The sequence below is a fragment of the Gekko japonicus genome, unplaced genomic scaffold (assembly GCF_001447785.1).
Source record: "Gekko japonicus isolate JY-2015 unplaced genomic scaffold, Gekko_japonicus_V1.1 scaffold2026, whole genome shotgun sequence".
NCBI lineage: Eukaryota > Metazoa > Chordata > Lepidosauria > Squamata > Gekkonidae > Gekko > Gekko japonicus.
Window position 1 is genome coordinate 321,654 of NW_015171565.1, and position 17,726 is coordinate 339,379.

The 17,726-nt window shown below is 46.6% G+C and overlaps 1 protein-coding gene across 1 annotated transcript in view; it reads right to left on the bottom strand.

Moving 5' to 3' along the window:
- Window positions 1-630: 630 nt before the first annotated feature.
- POFUT2 (protein O-fucosyltransferase 2) overlaps window positions 631-17,726 on the bottom strand; it is an 18,149-nt gene continuing 1,053 nt past the window's right edge. Inside the window, exons 2-8 of the mRNA XM_015419753.1 lie at window positions 13,999-14,249; window positions 12,405-12,549; window positions 11,241-11,348; window positions 9,512-9,578; window positions 3,938-4,063; window positions 1,461-1,641; window positions 631-647 (exon numbers count right to left, since the gene is read on the bottom strand). Of these exons, the coding sequence (XP_015275239.1) occupies window positions 631-647; window positions 1,461-1,641; window positions 3,938-4,063; window positions 9,512-9,578; window positions 11,241-11,348; window positions 12,405-12,549; window positions 13,999-14,249 (895 nt within the window). The remainder of the gene's footprint in view (window positions 648-1,460; window positions 1,642-3,937; window positions 4,064-9,511; window positions 9,579-11,240; window positions 11,349-12,404; window positions 12,550-13,998; window positions 14,250-17,726) is intronic.

Genomic DNA, 17,726 nt, shown 5'->3' on the forward strand with positions numbered 1-17,726 from the left:
TGAGGAGTTGCTTACGCTTTGTAAATGCAATAAAGAGAAATTTGGCAACATTCCTCGATATTACAGTGGATTTGTCCTCCAATAGATGTTCCAGCAAAAGTTCCTCAGAGTGGTTTACTAATTGTCCTTGGTGCCTGAATGACCTTATTATAGGTGTAATTAAGAGGGCTCTTTCGTCTGCATAATAGGGGCAATGGAATAATATATGAGAAAGGGTCTCAATTGACTTGGAGGGGCATGAGCAAAATCTCAAATGCCTAGGGATGCGTTGAAATCTTCCGGCAAGAACTGCCGATGGAAAAGTATCAAATCTAGCTCTGGGAAAAACCCATCTATGATTTGGGTTGGGGATATTAGCTAGATATAAAGGAAGCCCTGGAGGTCAATACCAAGGCCTTGACCCTGACCCGGTACTCCCCCGGAAACCAGTGCAGCTCGCACAGCACAGGTTGGACGTGTGTGCTGTGCATGGCGTCCCCGTAAAGACCTGCGCCAGCTGCATTCTGCACCAGTTGGGAGTTTCTGCGTCAGTCTCAAGGGTAGGCCTCGCATAGAGCAAGTTGTTTATTTATTTAATTAATTTGATTTATATCCCACCCTCCCTGCCAGGCAGGCTCAGGGCGGCTTACGCTAGACGTTAAAATACACTGTAACACAGATGAAACATCATAAAACTCAAATACGTAACAAAGAAAGTGCTGGTGGCGGCATAACGTTACATGGCGATCCCGATAGGCCATGTTAAGATGTTACAGCAATTCAGCCTAGAGGTGGCCGTTGCACGGATTACAGTGGTGAGGTCAGGACGAGACCAGGTACGGGGCTAGTTGCCTGACCTGGCGCAGTTTAAGAAACGCCAGTCTGGCGGCGTTTGTGACCTAGGCCTCCATGGTCAGAGAGGCATCCGGGATCACAGCCAGGCTCTCAGTGTGCCGGTCTCAAGGGCTCACTATCAAGAGCCCGGAGTTGACACCCCCACACCAGAGTCTCCCCCGGCCCAACCACAGAACCTCCACCTTGGAAGGACTCCGTCTCAGAGGGCTCTGTTTCAGCCACCCCACCACCTGCCCCCCTCTGCCAGATTTACTGGGGCAGCATCCGGTTGGCCAACCACCAACAGACACAGCTGGGTGTCATCGGCATCCTGGTAGAGGCTCTTGCGACTCAGAAATCCACAGGCGCCAAACGCGACAGGCTCACTTCAGAGCATAATGAAGTATTAAGTGGGAACGGAAAGACCGCCTACCGTCTGCCACGGCGTCCGTGGCGACAAACACTCTCTCAAGTTTCTGCAGGCTCCTGGGGCAGCATCCGGTTGGCCAACCACCGACAGACACAGCTGGGTGTCATCGGCATACCGGTAGAGACACTTGCTTACTCAGAAATTCACAAACGCCAAACATGATAGGTTCAGTCCAGAGCATAATGAAGTATTAAGTGGGAACGGAAAGACCGCCTACCGTCTGCCACGGCGTCCGTGGCGACAAACACTCTCTCGAGTTTCTGCAGGCTCATCAGGCTGGTGATTTTCTTAACTGTGCCCCGGAGGCTCGGCACGTCGTTTCTGTGACCCCAGACGAAGTCTCTGCGCCTGAGATGAACCCCCAGGTAGGGGCCACCAAGGGCCGTGCCCAGTTTCACCTAAGCACAGAAGAACCAGCACATGCTGAAGCTGAAACAAAACGGTATCGGTTCAGTGGGGAGAGATCTCTGCTCGTGAACACCCCAAGTGTACCGGGGAAAAGAGCATTGAGCTGAACTCTCTGGGTGACTCGCTGTGACTCGTCAACCTGTGTGTACGTTTAACTGCCTTTGTACCAAGCGTGAATCAGTAAGCCGCAAGTGGGTTTCTCTAAGGGAATTGCAGCACATGCTGAAGCTGAAACAAAACGGCATCGGTTCAGTGGGGAGAGATCTCTGCTGGTGAACACCCCAATTGTACCGGGGAAAAGAGCATTGAGCTGGACTCTCTGGGTGACTCGCTGTGACTCGTCAACCTGTGTGTACGTTTAACTGTCTTTGTACCAAGCGTGAATCAGTAAGCCGCAAGCGGGTTTCTCTAAGGGAATTGTGCTTACACTGTACAAATGTATACCCTCCTCACAACAGACACCCTGTCAGGTAGGTGGGGCTGGGAGAGCTCTGACAGAAAGTGCTGTTTTTCAAGGACAGCTCTTACCAGAACTATGGCTTGCCCAAGGCCATCCAGCCAGGTGCAAGTGGAGGAGTGGGGAATCAAACCGGTTCTCCCAGATTAGAGCCCGCGCACTTAACCACTACACCAAACTGGCCTGGCCAGCAGGACTTCTGATTAGTACTGGGGATCTGACTGGCTACGCAGCTGGAAATAACATGGCTTCAACACAAGCTGCCACCATCCTGTTTGTTCTGTTCTTTCTCCCCCCTTTCCTTGTGCATTGCTTGAAGTTACTCTGGTCATCCTCTGCGTCTGCATCTCCTGCGTGGGTCTTTCCTGTGTGTTTCTGTCTCTACCTCCTCTAGTGGCCATTTTGTGGTTGCCTCTGCCTTCCAGTTTGGTGTAGTGGTTAAGTGTGTGGACTCTAATCTGGGAGAACCGGGTTTGATTCCCCACTCCTCCACTTGCACCTGGCTGGATGACCTTGGGCAAGCCATAGTTCTGATAAGAGCTGTCCTCGAAAAAGAGCAGTTTCTGACAAGAGTTCTCTCAGCCCCACCTGCCTCACAGGGTGTCTGTTGTGGGGAGGGGAAAGGAAAGGAGATTGTAAGCCGCTCTGAGACACCTTTGGGTAGTGAAGGGCCGCTGGGTATAAATCCAATCTCTTCTCTTCTTCTTCTCTTTCACAGTGGCCATTTGTAGTTGCACCCACTACCCCGTGTCAGAACTCCCAAGGTGCCACAGGCTCAAAACTGTTGGGGGCTCCTGTCCTATAAAAGGGGATGGGGGGGGGGAGGTGTGACCTCGAAGGGCATGCAAATACACAGGGCCTGTTACATTATGGAAGAGGCAATGGTTCAGCACAAGTTCCCATTGAACATGCAAAGCATGTGCTTTGTTACTAAGATATGGCTCCTCCCCAATGCACGCACATGTCAGATACTGCAGTTTACGGCACGGTTGTTCTACATGAAGTGATACAGAAACAATTACTTGAGCGAGGCAGATGCAAACAGGAAATTTATTTTTTTATTAGATTTGTATCCCGCCCTCCCCAGATGGGCTCAGGGCGGCTTCCAACAGCGGCAAATCCCATAACAAACAGTTAAAACAGCATAAAACAATCAATAAATAAAGTGCGGTGCTCTAGATATTAACTTATCTCTCCAAGATGGGATCCTTTTATCAACCTAGCCTGACAACATAAGTTCTTGGTCACCTAGGCATCTTCCCAGGGTTGGTTCACTTATCGATCTAATCCACCGTCATAGATGGCAACTCGGTGGTGGCACAACGGCGGCTCCTATGCAAAGGCCTGGCGGAAGAGCTCCGTCTTACAGGCCCTGCGGAACTGTGCCAAGTCCCGCAGGGCCCGGATCTCCTCTGGGAGCTCATTCCACCAGACAGGAGCCGCCGCCGAGAAAGCCCTGGCCCTGGTTGCGGCCAGCTTGATGTCCTTAGGCCTGGAACCACCAGTAGGTGCTGCGCTCCAGGTGCTGCATTCCACTTTAAAACAACTGTTTGAACTCATTTCCGTTAGAGACACCTCTGGCAGAGCCAAGGCGACAAGCCACAAATGGAAGAATGTGAAAAGACTCCGGTTGGATCAGAGCAGTGGTCTATCTAGCCCAGCATCCTGTCTCACACAGCAGCCAACCGATCCTTCCGGAAGGCCAGCTACAGGGCACAGAGGCCGAGGCCTTCCCTTGATATTGCCTCCTGGCTCTGGGATTCAGAGGTGGACTGCCTCCGAAAGTGGACGGGCAATCGGAGCAGAGAGAACCTAAACGCCCATTTTACCTTCATCTTTGTCCAGTCTTCATTGTACCGCGTCCTGTCCTTCTCATCAGTGGAATTGAGATATTTGGCTCTAAAGAGGTCTCCCACCACACGCAAGTGCTTCGCAAACACCATGCTTCGACGAGTCTGTCAGGGAAAATAAAAACCCTTCTGTTGATTAACCGATCAAAACGCCAAGAATTCTTTCATGAAGACAGCGAGCGCACAGGCGTCTCGGCATCGATTTCAAATGTGCATGACTGGACGGTTCTAGGAAAGCACACTCACACTTGGGCGTTTGCCACTTGCTTGGATTTTTAGTCACTTCTGTGTTTATCTGACTCTTATGGGCCCTTTCAAAACCAATAGTTTCAACAAAGTATAAGCTTTTGTGAGCTACAAATGTAAAGGTAAAGGTTTCCCTTGCTCGAAAGCCAGTCGAATCCGACTCTAGGGGGGCGGTGCTCATCTCCGTTTCCAAGCCGAAGAGCCAGCGCTGTCCGAAGATGTTTCCGTGGTCACATGGATGGCATAACTAAACGCCGAGGTGTACGGAACACTGTTACCTTCCCACCGAAATTGTACCTCTCTACTTGCAATTTCTTGCTTTTGAACTGCTCGGTTGGCAGGATTTTGCGGGCTAGGCCCCCTTTTATCTGACACACGAAGGGGAAAGTGAACAGTCAAGTTCCGTGAGATGCCCATTTTGTTTTGTCGCAATGGGAATGTGTTTGCTGAGTGAAGGAGAGACTAAACGCCGAGGTGCCTGGAACATTGTTACCTTCCCTCCGAAATGGTACCTATCTACTTGCAATTTCTTGCTTTTGAACTGCTCGGTTGGCAGGATTTTGTGGGCTAGGCCTCCTTTTATCTGACACACGAAGGGAAAAGGGAACAGTGAAGTTCCGTGAGATGCCCATTTTGTTTTGTCGCAATGGGAATGTGTTTGCTGAGTGAAGGAGACAGTATCAAGGAGAACAGGTCAGAGCCCAACCATTTCAGAATGCTGAAGGCAAGCAGTCGTAGAAATGTACCAGCCATGCATGCACTTTTAGTATCTCTAACTGCCAGGTTAGTTACTGCGTTAAAGAATCTTTTTAACCCACACCCTACTTCGCTAAGAAGTTAAAATACGCTTGTCAGCAGTATTCGCGCTTTTGCTAGCAAACATTTACACAAGAGAAACAGTTTAGTGAGAGACAAACAAGTTAGTAGGATTCTCAAAAAGTTTTAAGAGGGAGTCTTAAGGACCTCAGAGGAGGAAGTGGATGGTGTTGTCTGACAGATTCTCACTTGGTGCCGTGTAGAGTTGTTGATCAATAACTGGACAGGTTTTACTTTTCTGTAGTGGTGTAAGTTTGCCTATATGAGATGTACATTTTGTTCAAGTGTTGGCGTCTGGAATGCCTGTAGAGACAGATGCTTTCCTTGATCAAGACCAACCAACTAAAGATCTAAGCTTCTAAGAAGGGATTTGCTGTTACCAGTCTCCTTTGAACGCCCTTCGGTCGAACCCAGATTTTTCACCATCGTGACCATCTTCCCATGTACTCTAGATTAGGAGGCCTGCTGCAACACACTGTAGATCAAAGAACTGTTCCTTTGAGATAGTTTGAGATCATGGGACTGATTTTGTGACAAAAGTTGGTATGCGTGCAGGAGGAGGAAAACCCCCAGATCGTAACAACCTAAGGTGCTATAAGAACATAAGAACATAAGAGACGCCAATGTTGGATCAGGCCAAAGGCCCATCCAGTCCAACACTCTGTGTCACACAGTGGCCAGAAATACCAGTGCCATCAGGAGGTCCACCAGTGGGGCCAGGACATTAGAAGCCCTCCCACTGTTGACCCCCCCCCAAGCACCAAGAAGACAGAGCATCACTTGCCCCAGAGCCCCTAGCTATACCTTGTGGCTAATAGCCACTGATGGACCTCTGCTCCATATGCTTATCTAATTCCCTTTTGAAGCCGTCCATGCTTGTAGCACCCACCACTTCCTGTGGCAGTGAATTCCATGTGTTAATCACTCTTTGGGTGAAGAAGTACTTCCTTTTATCCGTTCTAACCCGACCGCTCTGCAGTTTCATGGAGTGCCCACGAGTTCTTGTATTGTGAGAAAGGGAGAAAAGTACCTCTTTCTTTACCTGCTCTTCCCCATGCATAATCTTATAAACCTCGATCATGTCACCCCTCAGTCGTCTTTTCTCCAAGCTAAAGAGCCCTAAGCGCTTTAACCTTTCCTCATAGGGAAAGTGTTCCAACCCTTTTATCATTCGAGTTGCCCTTTTCTGCACTTTTTCCAAAGCTATAATATCCTTTTTAAGGTGTGGTGCCCAGAACTGCACACAGTATTCCAAATGAGGTCTCACCATTGATTTATATAGGGGCATTATTATATTGGCTGATCTGTTTTCAATACCCTTCCTAATAATCCCCAGCATAGCATTGGCCTTCTTTATTGCAGTCACACACTGTCTCGACATTTTCAGTGAGTTATCCACTACAACTCCAAGATCTCTCTCTTGCTCAGTCTCTGCCAGTTCAGACCCCATCAATGTGTATTTATATTTAGGATTTTTGGCTCCAATGTGCATCACCTTGCACTTGGCCACATTGAACCCCATTTGCCATGTTGACGCCCACTCGCCCATCCTTGACAGATCCCCTTGGAGTGCCTCACAATCCTCACTGGTTTTCACCACCCTGAACAACTTTGTATCATCCGCAAATTTAGCCACTTCACTGCTTACTCCCATCTCCAAATCATTAATGAACAAGTTAAAAAGCAGTGGACCAAGTACTGATCCCTGCGGTACCCCACTGCTTACCACCCTCCACTGAGAAAATTGCCCACCTACACTCACTCTCTGTTTTCTATGAACTAGCCAGTTTTTGATCCATAAAAGGACTTGTCCTTCTATCCCATGATTTTTGAGCTTACTTAGGAGCCTTTGATGAGGAACTTTATCAAAAGCTTTCTGGAAGTCAAGGTAAATAATATCTATTGGATCCCCCTTGTCCACATGTTTGTTCACCCCCTCAAAGAACACTAACAGGTTAGTGAGACAAGATCTTCCCTTACAGAAACCGTGCTGAGTCTGCCTCAATAGGTTTTGTTCATCTATGTGCCTACTAATTCTTTCCTTAATAATGGTTTCCACCAATTTACCCGGTATCGACGTCAGACTGACTGGCCTGTAATTTCCCGGATCTCCTCTGGAACCCTTTTTAAAGATGGGAGTGACATTAGCTACCTTCCAATCCTCAGGAATGGAGGCAGATTTTAAGGAAAGATTACATATCTTTGTCAGGAGATCTACAAGTTCACATTTGAGTTCTTTCAGAACTCTCGGATGTATGCCATCTGGGCCTGGTGATTTTTCAGTTTTTAAGTTGTCTATCAGTTTTAGGACCTCCTCTCTCGTCACCTCAATCTGACTCAGGTCTTCCAACACCCCTCCTGAAATCAGTGGTTCTGGAGTGGGCAAGCACTTCTCATCTTCCACAGTGAAGACGGAGGCAAAAAATGCATTTAGCTTCTCAGCCATTTCCCTATCATCCTTCAATACTCCTTTTACCCCTTGGTCGTCCAAGGGCCCCACTGCCTCCCTGGCTGGTTTCCTGTTTATGTTGTGAACACACCGCTATGCAATGGCAGTTTTCTCACACCACATGGAAGCATGTTTTGATGGATTCTTGTTGGCGGCGGTGTTGGGCTTTGCTGGACCACCACCACGCAAACAGCTTAAAAAGATATGAAACTGCTTCAGACTGCGGTGGTCTAGCACCATCTCTTCAGGTTCTCATGCAAAGGCCTCTCCCAACCTCATGACTAAAATCCTTTTACACTGGAGATGCCAGAAAATGAACATAAGATCAAAAGGTTGCTTAGCTGTACCTGATGTCCTTTGCAAGATCATCTCCATAGCTGCATGTAATGGTTTTGGGCTGGGGCAGAAGAACTCTCCAGAACGTTCTAGAATTCCTGCCAAAGATCTGGGAGTCAAATCCCCCTCTGAGGAAGGTTACTGTCTCTCTGTGCGTGCCCTGGGGGAAGGACAGCACGCGCTGCTCAACTCCTGCACGATGCCTATCAGAAACTCCTATGTGCCAACATGTAAATGATGCTGTAGTTGCAGCACTCGACAGCATTTCCCCCCTTATGCGCCCCACATCACATCTACTGCCCTACTTTCTCCTCTTCCAACTACCAGGGCTCATTATCTCCTCCCAAGGGTCCACTTAACGGTAATCTCCACTTAATGGTAATCTCTGCTGACCATGGTCAAGTTCACAACTGTCAGGAAGTGGGTTTCCAACACCTTAGACCTATAGTGGTCGTGAAAAAGGTTTTCTGCTCTGTCCACCGGGTTCTGGATCAGGGGCTATGGATTCCCTATGTAACCCCTCAGTTGGGGTGCAACCTTTGCTGGTTCAGCATCTTCTAAGGACCTGCTTGTATGCCAGCCTGGACAGCTCCCCAATGAAACGGTCTCCTGCTCTACAGGCCCCTGCCCGGTTCCTTGTATATTTCTCTGGTTCCTGCTTCTTAACTTTACGGAAGGGCTGCGGCTCAGTGATAGAGCCTCAAATTTGCATGCAGAAGGTCGCAGGTTCAATCCCTGACGTCTCCACTTATAAGGACCAGGCAGGAGGAGATGAGAAAGACCTCTGCCTGAGACCCTGAAAAGCCACTGCTAGTCTGAATAGACAATACTGACCTTGATGGACCAGTGATCTGATTCAGTACAAGGCAGCTTTGTAACTGGTAAAGGTAAAGGTTCCCTTGCTCGAAAGCCGCTCATCTCCGTTTCAAAGCCGAAGAGCCAGCGCTGTCCGAAGACGTTTCCGTGGTCATGTGGCCGGCATGACTAAACACGGAATGCTGTTACCTTCCCACCGAAGTGGTCCCTATTTATCTACTTGCAATTTCTTGCTTTCGAACTGCTAGGTTGGCAGGAGCTGGAACTAGAGACGGGAGCTCACTCCGTCATGCGGCACACTCGGGTCTCGAACCCTTCCACAGCCTGCAGTTCAGCGTCTTAACCACTTGAGCCACCGCAGCTCCACTTGTAACTGAAACTGGTAGAAAGCTCTAATTCAGCTGCCTTCCCACAATCCTCATGTCTTTGTACCCAGCCGGCCAGGAGAACAGGTCAGCTGCTAACTGTTGTCTTCCGAGGTCACTCACAAATGGAGGTAGAATAACTGGAGGACGCCAAGGTTTCTGCCTGTCATTTTGTCTTTTGTCCACCTTTCCAAGCGCTGTCAAAAGGGAGGCCCTCCAAGCAGGTCCTCCTATCTGCTGATAGAGAAGTGGACCGAAACCAGGCGTGCCAACGTAAAGCTACAGCAGAGGCCATGGTCAGATGATGTGAATTGCCACAGAAGACTCCTTCCCATTGGAACAAAGTCTTTGTGGAATTCCCAACCATCTGAAATGGCAACTATGCTCGGCGAAAACTCAGCAAGCAACTCAACCGCTGACTGTGAGGGGAAATCAGTCAGATCACCGGCAACAAAAACAGCTGGTGCAAATTTTTTACACAAACCAAATCAATAATCTGGAAGTAGTCCTAAAATAAATACTCACATCCCAATAGTCTTTGCCAGCATAGTGGTCATGGAGAAGGTTTTCTGCTCTGTCTAGCATCACTGACCTATCAAAAAAGGAAAGCATCTTCCTTTGCAAAGTGATCACGGAGTCTTGGGAAGTCATCCATTTCCCATGCAAAGCAAGGAGACAGAAAAGCTGTGGAGAGTCCGACGGCTCTAAAAGTACAACTGGTCTGGGAGAGTGAAAATAGGTGGGTTTTCCTGGATCCAATACTGAGCACTCCTGACAGGACATCATACAAACGATACACCCGAAAGCATCTTCCTTTGCAAAGTGATCACCGAGTCTTGGAAAGTCATCCATTTTCCATGCAAAGCAAGGAGACAGAAAAACTGTGGAGAGTCTGACGGCTCTAAAAGTACAACTGGTTTGGGAGAGTGAAAATAGGTGGGTTTTCCTGGATCCAAGACTGAGCCCTCCTGACAGGACATCATACGAACGATACACCCTCTTTAACTGGAAGGGGGAACCCTTGCTGTTTTAGGCAAAATTTAATAGATTTCCACGGGCCCTACACATTTCATTTTTTTCCCCGAGGTGAGAAAAAAAACTAAAACGTTTTCTTTGACCCTAAAAGTTCATTATTTCCCTTCTGGCTTTTAAAAGAAATCAAAACATTTTCATGGGCCCCTAAAATTATCGTGGGCCCGAGGCACTGTGCCTAATGCTTAAGGCGGCTTAAGTGGTGGCACCTCCCAGAGGTGCAGCCTTTCAGAGCGCTTGTTTTAGGCAAAATTTAATAGATTTCCATGGGCCCTACACATTTCATTTTTTCCCTGAGGTGAGAAAAAAACTAAAACATTTTCTTCGACCCACTGGTTTAAAAAAAAAATCAAAACATTTTCATGGGCCCCTAAAATTATCGTGGGCCCGAGGCACTGTGCCTAATGCTTAAGGCGGCTTAAGTGGTGGCACCTCCCAGAGGTGCAGCCTTTCAGAGCGCTTGGTGGAGTGGTTAGGAGCGTGGACTCTAATCTGGGAGAACTGGGTTTGATTCCCCACTCCTCCACATGCAGCTGCTGGTGTGGCCTTGGGTCAGTCACAAGTTCTCTCAGAGCTGTTCTGGAAAGAGCAGTCCTCGAAAGAGCTCTCTTAGCCCTCTAAGCTGTGGAGTCTTGTGAGAAAAAATTCTACTTTGTGAGCTACTGGCATTAAAGTTGTGAGCGAGCGATTTGGCTGCTGCATAAATGAGTTTGCTTTGGAGCCCTCCTTCCTGAGCGAAGGCAAAAATGTGTGAGCCGGAGGCTAAAAATCTGTGAGCTAGCTCACACCAACTCAGCTTAGAGGGAACTATGCTTACAGGGTGTCTTTTGTGGGGACGGGGTGGGAAAGGAGATTATAAATTGCTCTGAGACTCTGAGTGAAGAGCGGGGTATAAATCCAATCTCTTCTTGTTCTTCAGGCTAATCCATCCCCAGTTAACCCTGAGTAAACTTTTGGCCGCTTACGATGCTACTGTAAAGGACCAAGACCGTGTGTTGCAATATTCGGTATTTATTGCACAGCGTGCCAAAATAGAACCCTTGCTGGGTGGCCCACGCAAAAAGATTTCAAACCATGAAAAAAGTTATCTTACCAAGGACATATTCATTTATATTTACTATAATCCAAAGTCGTTATAATCAGAGACTACAATACCTCCTTTCTGTAGATCAAAAGTGAACTTGCAAACTTCCAAGATAAAAATTAGCAGATCATGTCTTACCGAGATGAAGTATTCAAAAGAAGAGGAGCTATGATGGAAGCGGAACCCTGGACTGATAAACAGGCCAATTTAAGGCCTCGTGTCTCCTCATAGCCCCAGAACCATCCCCTATAAGAGAAGGTGAAAATCTTTAATCAGTGGTCACACATAACCTATTGTATCATCTAAAACAACTTGTTGGACTGTTAATGCACAATTTTCCAGCTTATATGGCTCCTTAGTATAACAATCAGGTGAAGTTAATGGGTCTGACTTGGGTCAGCCTTCCGTGGGAATATGATCACCACAAAGACAGGAAATCAAGTCACTGCTCATGTTGTGGTGTGAGCAGTTAAAATGGAAGCATAAACCAAGATTATGATATATGCACAGCATGGAATGGAGTACAGATTCATAACACCAAATGAACTGGTATTTTCCCAGCCCCGGATGCCCACATTCAGGATCATGATGTTCACAGAGCTGCAACACACAAGTGTAATACACAGCCATTTCCAGTGTTACTTAGCAAACACCAGAGTAGTCTGCTCCAAGTCCAGCTCCATAGAGAAGTCTAAAAAAATCCTAAACAAACCAATAGTCCCAATACACAAGCACAGGATACAGGACAAAGGGGATGGGGACAGCAAACAGGGATAAAAACGTAGTAAAATAAGAGAACCCCCCCCCCCCAAGGATATTTATTTCCACAGTCCAGGAGCACCTTAAAGACGAACAAAATTTGTGGCAGGGTATGAGCTCTGAAGAAGTGCGCAGTGACTCACAAAAACTCATACCCCTGCCACAAATTGTGTTAGTCCTTAAGCTGCTACTGGACTCTTGTTCTTTTCTATTGCTACTGACAGACTAACATGGCTACCCATCTTGATATATCTGTTTAAGGCAACAGGAGGACTATTAGTGTAGAATGCAAACATATCGGTAAGCTTTCTCATTCTGGTATTGAAGTCTCCTGCAGATCATTAAAAAGACATATCTCCTATCTGGCAAATCTGGACATTTAAAACTATATATATATATATAGTTTTATATATATAGTTTTAAATATATATGAATTACAACTAATGTTAAAATGCATTGTACTTCACCAAGGGCGGGGAGATTACGAGACTCATTATGTAAGAGAAGAACTATGTAAATACGACTACTATTTCAGGAGGTTACCTGTAGTATTTCTGTTTGTCCATGGAATAAGTGGGCTGATCAATGCATGGCCTTTCATTTATTTTCTCCTCCCAAGTCCCCTCTTTCCATCCTTCAGCATAGTTTTGCAGGACATATATTTGTTCAATAAAAGGTCCACCTGATTCTGGAGAACAATCAGACAAAGATTAGCACACAGCTATAAGGTTTATATAAATACATTTGATCTGATAAGAGTAAATGTAAAGCACAGCCAGCCGCTGTGGTATAATGATTAGAGGGCTGGATTAAAGCTGACTCGGGTTCAAACCCCACCCCCACGCCACAAATTTCTGAGGATAACCCGAACTGAAATCAGGTACATACATATTTCTAAGCTAATCTATTTAGCAAAGGAAAATATTTACCTAGACAAACTCTAAATGTAACTGCTCAAAAGAGCATTGGAGTGCAGGTATTCTAAAGGGGGGGGGGTCACTGTATTTTCATAAAAGAGTAATCTGGAGAGTGGTCAATGAAAGTTGCACACGATCTGAAATACATTAACAAGCCAGGTGGGTATAATGGTCAGTGTCAGACCAAGAGGAGGGAGGCTAAGGGTCAAGTCGCTACTCTACCACGAAGCATACCGGGTAATCTCTGGCCAGACGTTCTCTCTGCTTAACCTCACGGATAAAGATCAAATGAAGACGGGAGAAAAATATCTGCTGCTCTGAGCTTCTCAGGATGGGATAAACACGTAATAGATCGATTAATAAATTAAAATGTACTTCTGATTAAACATTACCCATCGTTGTACATTAGAAGAAGAAGAGGAGATTGGATTTATACCCCGCCCTTCACTACCCAAAGGTGTCTCAGAGCGGCTTACAAACTCCTCCCCCTTCCCCTCCCCACAACAGACACCTTGTGAGGGAGGCGGGGCTGAGAGAGCTCTTGACAGAAACTGCTCTTTTCCAAGAACACCTCTGACAGAACTACAGCTTGCCCAAGGTCATCCAGCCAGGTGCAAGTGGAGGAGTGGGGAATCAAACCCGGTTCTCCAAGATTAGAGTCCACACACTTAACCACTACACCAAACTGGCTTGTGTTGAGTTACTTCTTGGAGGCCTTTTCAGAGGCAGCCCCGTGATTATTGAACAACTTCCCCGGGGAGGTGTGTCCAGCCTCCTAATTTCAGTCTTCAGGAGGCAACTGAATACAGTTTTATTTAGGACAGCATTTGACTAATTTACTTTTTGCTCATTGGCAGTCCTAATTGGAGATTTTAAACTGCAGTCTTTTAGGTGTTTTTATAACTGTTGCTTTATTTACACCATGAGCCACCTGGAGTTTCACAAAATAGAAAGATGGCTAACATATCTTTTAAATAAGTATATAAAAATACTGTACAATTAAATCCATGTCTTTATTCTTTTAACTGAATAGGGCATGTCAATATCAGTAAAACAGCTTGGGAGGGAAAGGGCAAGAAAGTTAAATTTACTCAATAGGAATACAGAAATGTGATACATTGTATCCTACTACAACTAATTTTATGTGGCCATGTAGAGAAAAAACTCGAAGTGAAATTCCTTCAAAATATTGTAACAGATTATTTTGTTGTATCTTTTACCTGCGAGAAACTGTTCATATTCAATTACAGGTATGTTTTTATTGAGGCTTGGAACATCAAAAAATTCAAACCACGGAATTCGGACCTGATGTATATCAGGGCTCTGCCAGTGATAGAGACGTCCCCAGGGTGGTAAGACCAATACCCAAGCTTCGCTTTTTGACAAAGTCTTTATAAGAGAGGCAATCCGAATGTAGACATCTCTACGGAGGTTGAAACCTTCCGGTGGATTTACATCATACAAAAGGTACCTGGAAATAACAAAGAAATAACATTACTTGGCTTTGCAAACCTACCGAGTGATTCCAGATTTAAATTCAGTACACAAAGCGGTAGACCATCTTTACTGCTTTTAAGGCAAATAAGTTGAGGCAGGAACCTAAAACGTCTAAACTTTTTGATGCATGACTGATTTCAGTTTCTACATCAAATCATCTGCATTTTCCCACAGAGGAAAAGAAGGGCTTGAACACTTACACTTAGCAGACTAGAACCTGAAGTCACACTTAGCAACACAGCTCAGGAAGCATTTACGTTTGAACACTGAAGATTTGTGGCTGACTCGCCATTTTGCACTAAAAGAACAGGGAGCAAAATCTATCACCCTGCTTTACCTGCAGACCAGGTGTGCAAACCGGTTAAAGGATGCTAAGGAAAAAGCAATCTGTGTTTTTTAGAGGAAAATGCTTAAGGATATAATTACAAAAACACAACAGTTACCAGTGGAGCACTGGATCAGATTCACGGTTTTGGTGCTCACCTTTAAAGCCCTTAAAGGTCAGGGACCTACGTATTTTTGGGACTGCCTCACCCGATAGGTCCCCCGAAGGACACTGAGATCAGCAGATAAGAACCTCCTGGTGATCCCTGACCCCAAAGATATCCGGCTGGCCTCGACCAGGGCCAGGGCTTTCTCAGCCTTGGCCCCACCCAGCCTGGTGGAACTCTCTGCCGAATGACATCCATCCCATCTAATCTATTGAAGTTCCGCAAGGCAGAGATGTTCCGCCAGGCCTTGGGTTGAGGCCAGCGATGGTTCCTTCACATCTGCCTGGCACTCTCCCCTACCCTCCCAGGAAAATCTGAATCCTAATATGCCATCTGTTTAAATACTTATGCTGACTGTTTTAATATTGAACTTTTGTAGTTTTAACTGGTTTTACAATTGTATTAGAGTTTATGTTGTTGTAAACTGCCCTGAGCCCCACGTAAGCGGGGAAGGGCGGTTAAGAAATTGAAATAAATAAATAAACAAACGTAAAGGGCAATTTTACAGATACTAAGGACATTCCTTGATCAAAATGCATATATATAAAAAAGAGTACATGGCATAATAGCTTAAAGAATATATCGCATGCTATATATGGCGTAATGACTTAGAAATATATACAGCATTATAGCTTAAAAGAATCAGTACAATGACCTATTCTACATATTCTACCACTTTCTTACCATAACAGTCATATAAAAATAATGCCCTTAATATTTCATATTAAAACTAACTTATGGTATCTATATATCTAATAGCGAAAGGCGCCCCCTGCGTGCGGATATCTAAATCGCCTCGCCATTGCCGCTACCGCGGGGAGGGAGAAAACTTGGTGGGCTGGCCAGGCCTTGCCGCTGCTGGGGGAGGGGGGAGGTTTGGTGGGCTGAGCTGAGGCCTCACTGCCGTTGCCATGGGGGGGCGAGGGAGGTTTTGCGGGCCCAACAGCTAGGAGCTGCAGGGGCCTCGCTGTCGGGGCCAGGCAGGGGCGGGGAAGAAGGCTTACCTGCGGTGGCTTCCTCCTTCTTGACAAGTAAGGGGAGGGAGGGGAGAAGGAGAAAGGTTGGTGGGCTGGCCTCACCACCGCCACTGGGGGTGGAGGGGGGAGGGAGAAGGATTTGTTCACCTGCTGCCGCTTCTGCAAGCCGGAAGCTGTGGGGACTACTTCTCTCCCCCCCGCGAGTATCGTGGGTCCCACCTCTTGTTATCATATAATATTAAGCCATTTCAATGTATAACTACAGAGATTGGTTATAATAATCATAGAAAACTCGCCAGGTATTTTCAGATTCATCTTTCAGACTTTGATTAATGTTGTTTGTCAGTTTTGCCATAACTGCATATTCTTGCATCTTGTCTATCCTGTTCTCAAGAGTGTGTTTGATAATATTAAGAGGAGGTTCACATGATCTCAGGGCCGATACACGTAACAGTAATAGCATTATATATTGTTTAATAATTATTTATCACCAGCATTTCAAAAATGAAGAGGACACTTGCATACCCCTAACCTCACACCTTCTCTTTGAGGAGGAGGAGGAGGAAGAGAAGATTGGATTTATACCCCGCCCTTCACTACCCGAAGGAGTCTCAGAGCAGCTTACAAACTCCTTTCCCTTCCCCTCCCCACAACAGACACCCTGTGAGGTGGGTGGGGCTGAGAGAACTCTGACACAAACTGCTCTTTTTCAAGGACAGCTGTGCCAGAGCTTGTGACTGACCCAAGGTCACATCAGCAGGTGCAAGTGGAGGAGTGGGGACTCAAACCCGGTTCTCCCAGATTAGAGTCCGCAGACTTAACCACTACACCAAACTGGCTCTCTTTGCTGTATTAATTTTCACTCGAGGGCCATTCTTGCCATGGGCTGCTGAAGCAAGGTGAGTCAGGAAATCAACTACTGCTATTCTCCAAAAAACCAGGAGTTCTCATCCTGTGGTCTAGGACCCAAAAGTGAGTTAGATCAGTCACAGGTGGGTTGGGAGACCAGGTAGAAGGAATGGGCAAGAAATGCAAGCAGTTGCTCTGGAGGGGGGTATGTGTGTGTGTATAACTTGTTTAGCATTAACTGCTGTTTTATGTTAGGGAGAGGGGGAAGCCAGCAGGGGTTTCTTTGCAGGGTTCACTGTAGAAGTGAATCATGACAAGTCCAGTGGCACCTTAAAGACTAACAAAAGTATGTGGCAGGGCATGAGCTTTTGTGAGTCACTGCTCACTTTCACAGTGACTCCATGAGACTCACAACAGACCCACTTACATTTACCTCAGAAAGGGTGCGTTTAAACAGCAACTTGGAACTAACTGGGCAGCAACTTACTGGAAGCGGGGATGGACCAGAGATGGATTTTATTTATTTATTTATTTTCATTACATTTATACCCCGCCCTTCCCGCAAGCGGGATGCTGACCAGCAATGCTCCCTCTAAGCTGTGGAGTCTTGTGAGCAAAAATCCTACTTCCTGAGCTACTGGCATGAAAGTTGTGAGCAAGCGAATTGGCTACTGCATAAATTAGTTTGCAAAGACACATCTGATGTGTTTCCAGTGCTTCTCTTCACCATCTGAAGTGGGGGGGGGACAGTAAATCCCTGCACCCCTTCCTCCAAGGTCCATCTCCTTGGGTGGAGGGGGGGGGAAGAACCCTAGCCAAACTTCCGGCAGGCTACAGTTAGGTTGGCAGCTGTCCCAGGTACAATGAGGAGACCACCTGAGCCATTGTCAGGCAGTGTTCCCTCTAAGCTGAGTCAGTGTGAGCCAGCTCACCGTTTTTTAGCCTCTGGCTCACACATTTCTGCCTTCGCTCAGGAAGGGATGGCTCCAGAGCAAACTGATTTATGCAGCAGCCAAATCGCTCGCTCACCACTTGAATGCCAGCAGCTCACCAAGTAGGATTTTTGCTCACAAGACTCCGCAGCTTACTGGGAGCATTGCTCTGGAGCCATCCCTTCCTGGGCTAAGAATAAAA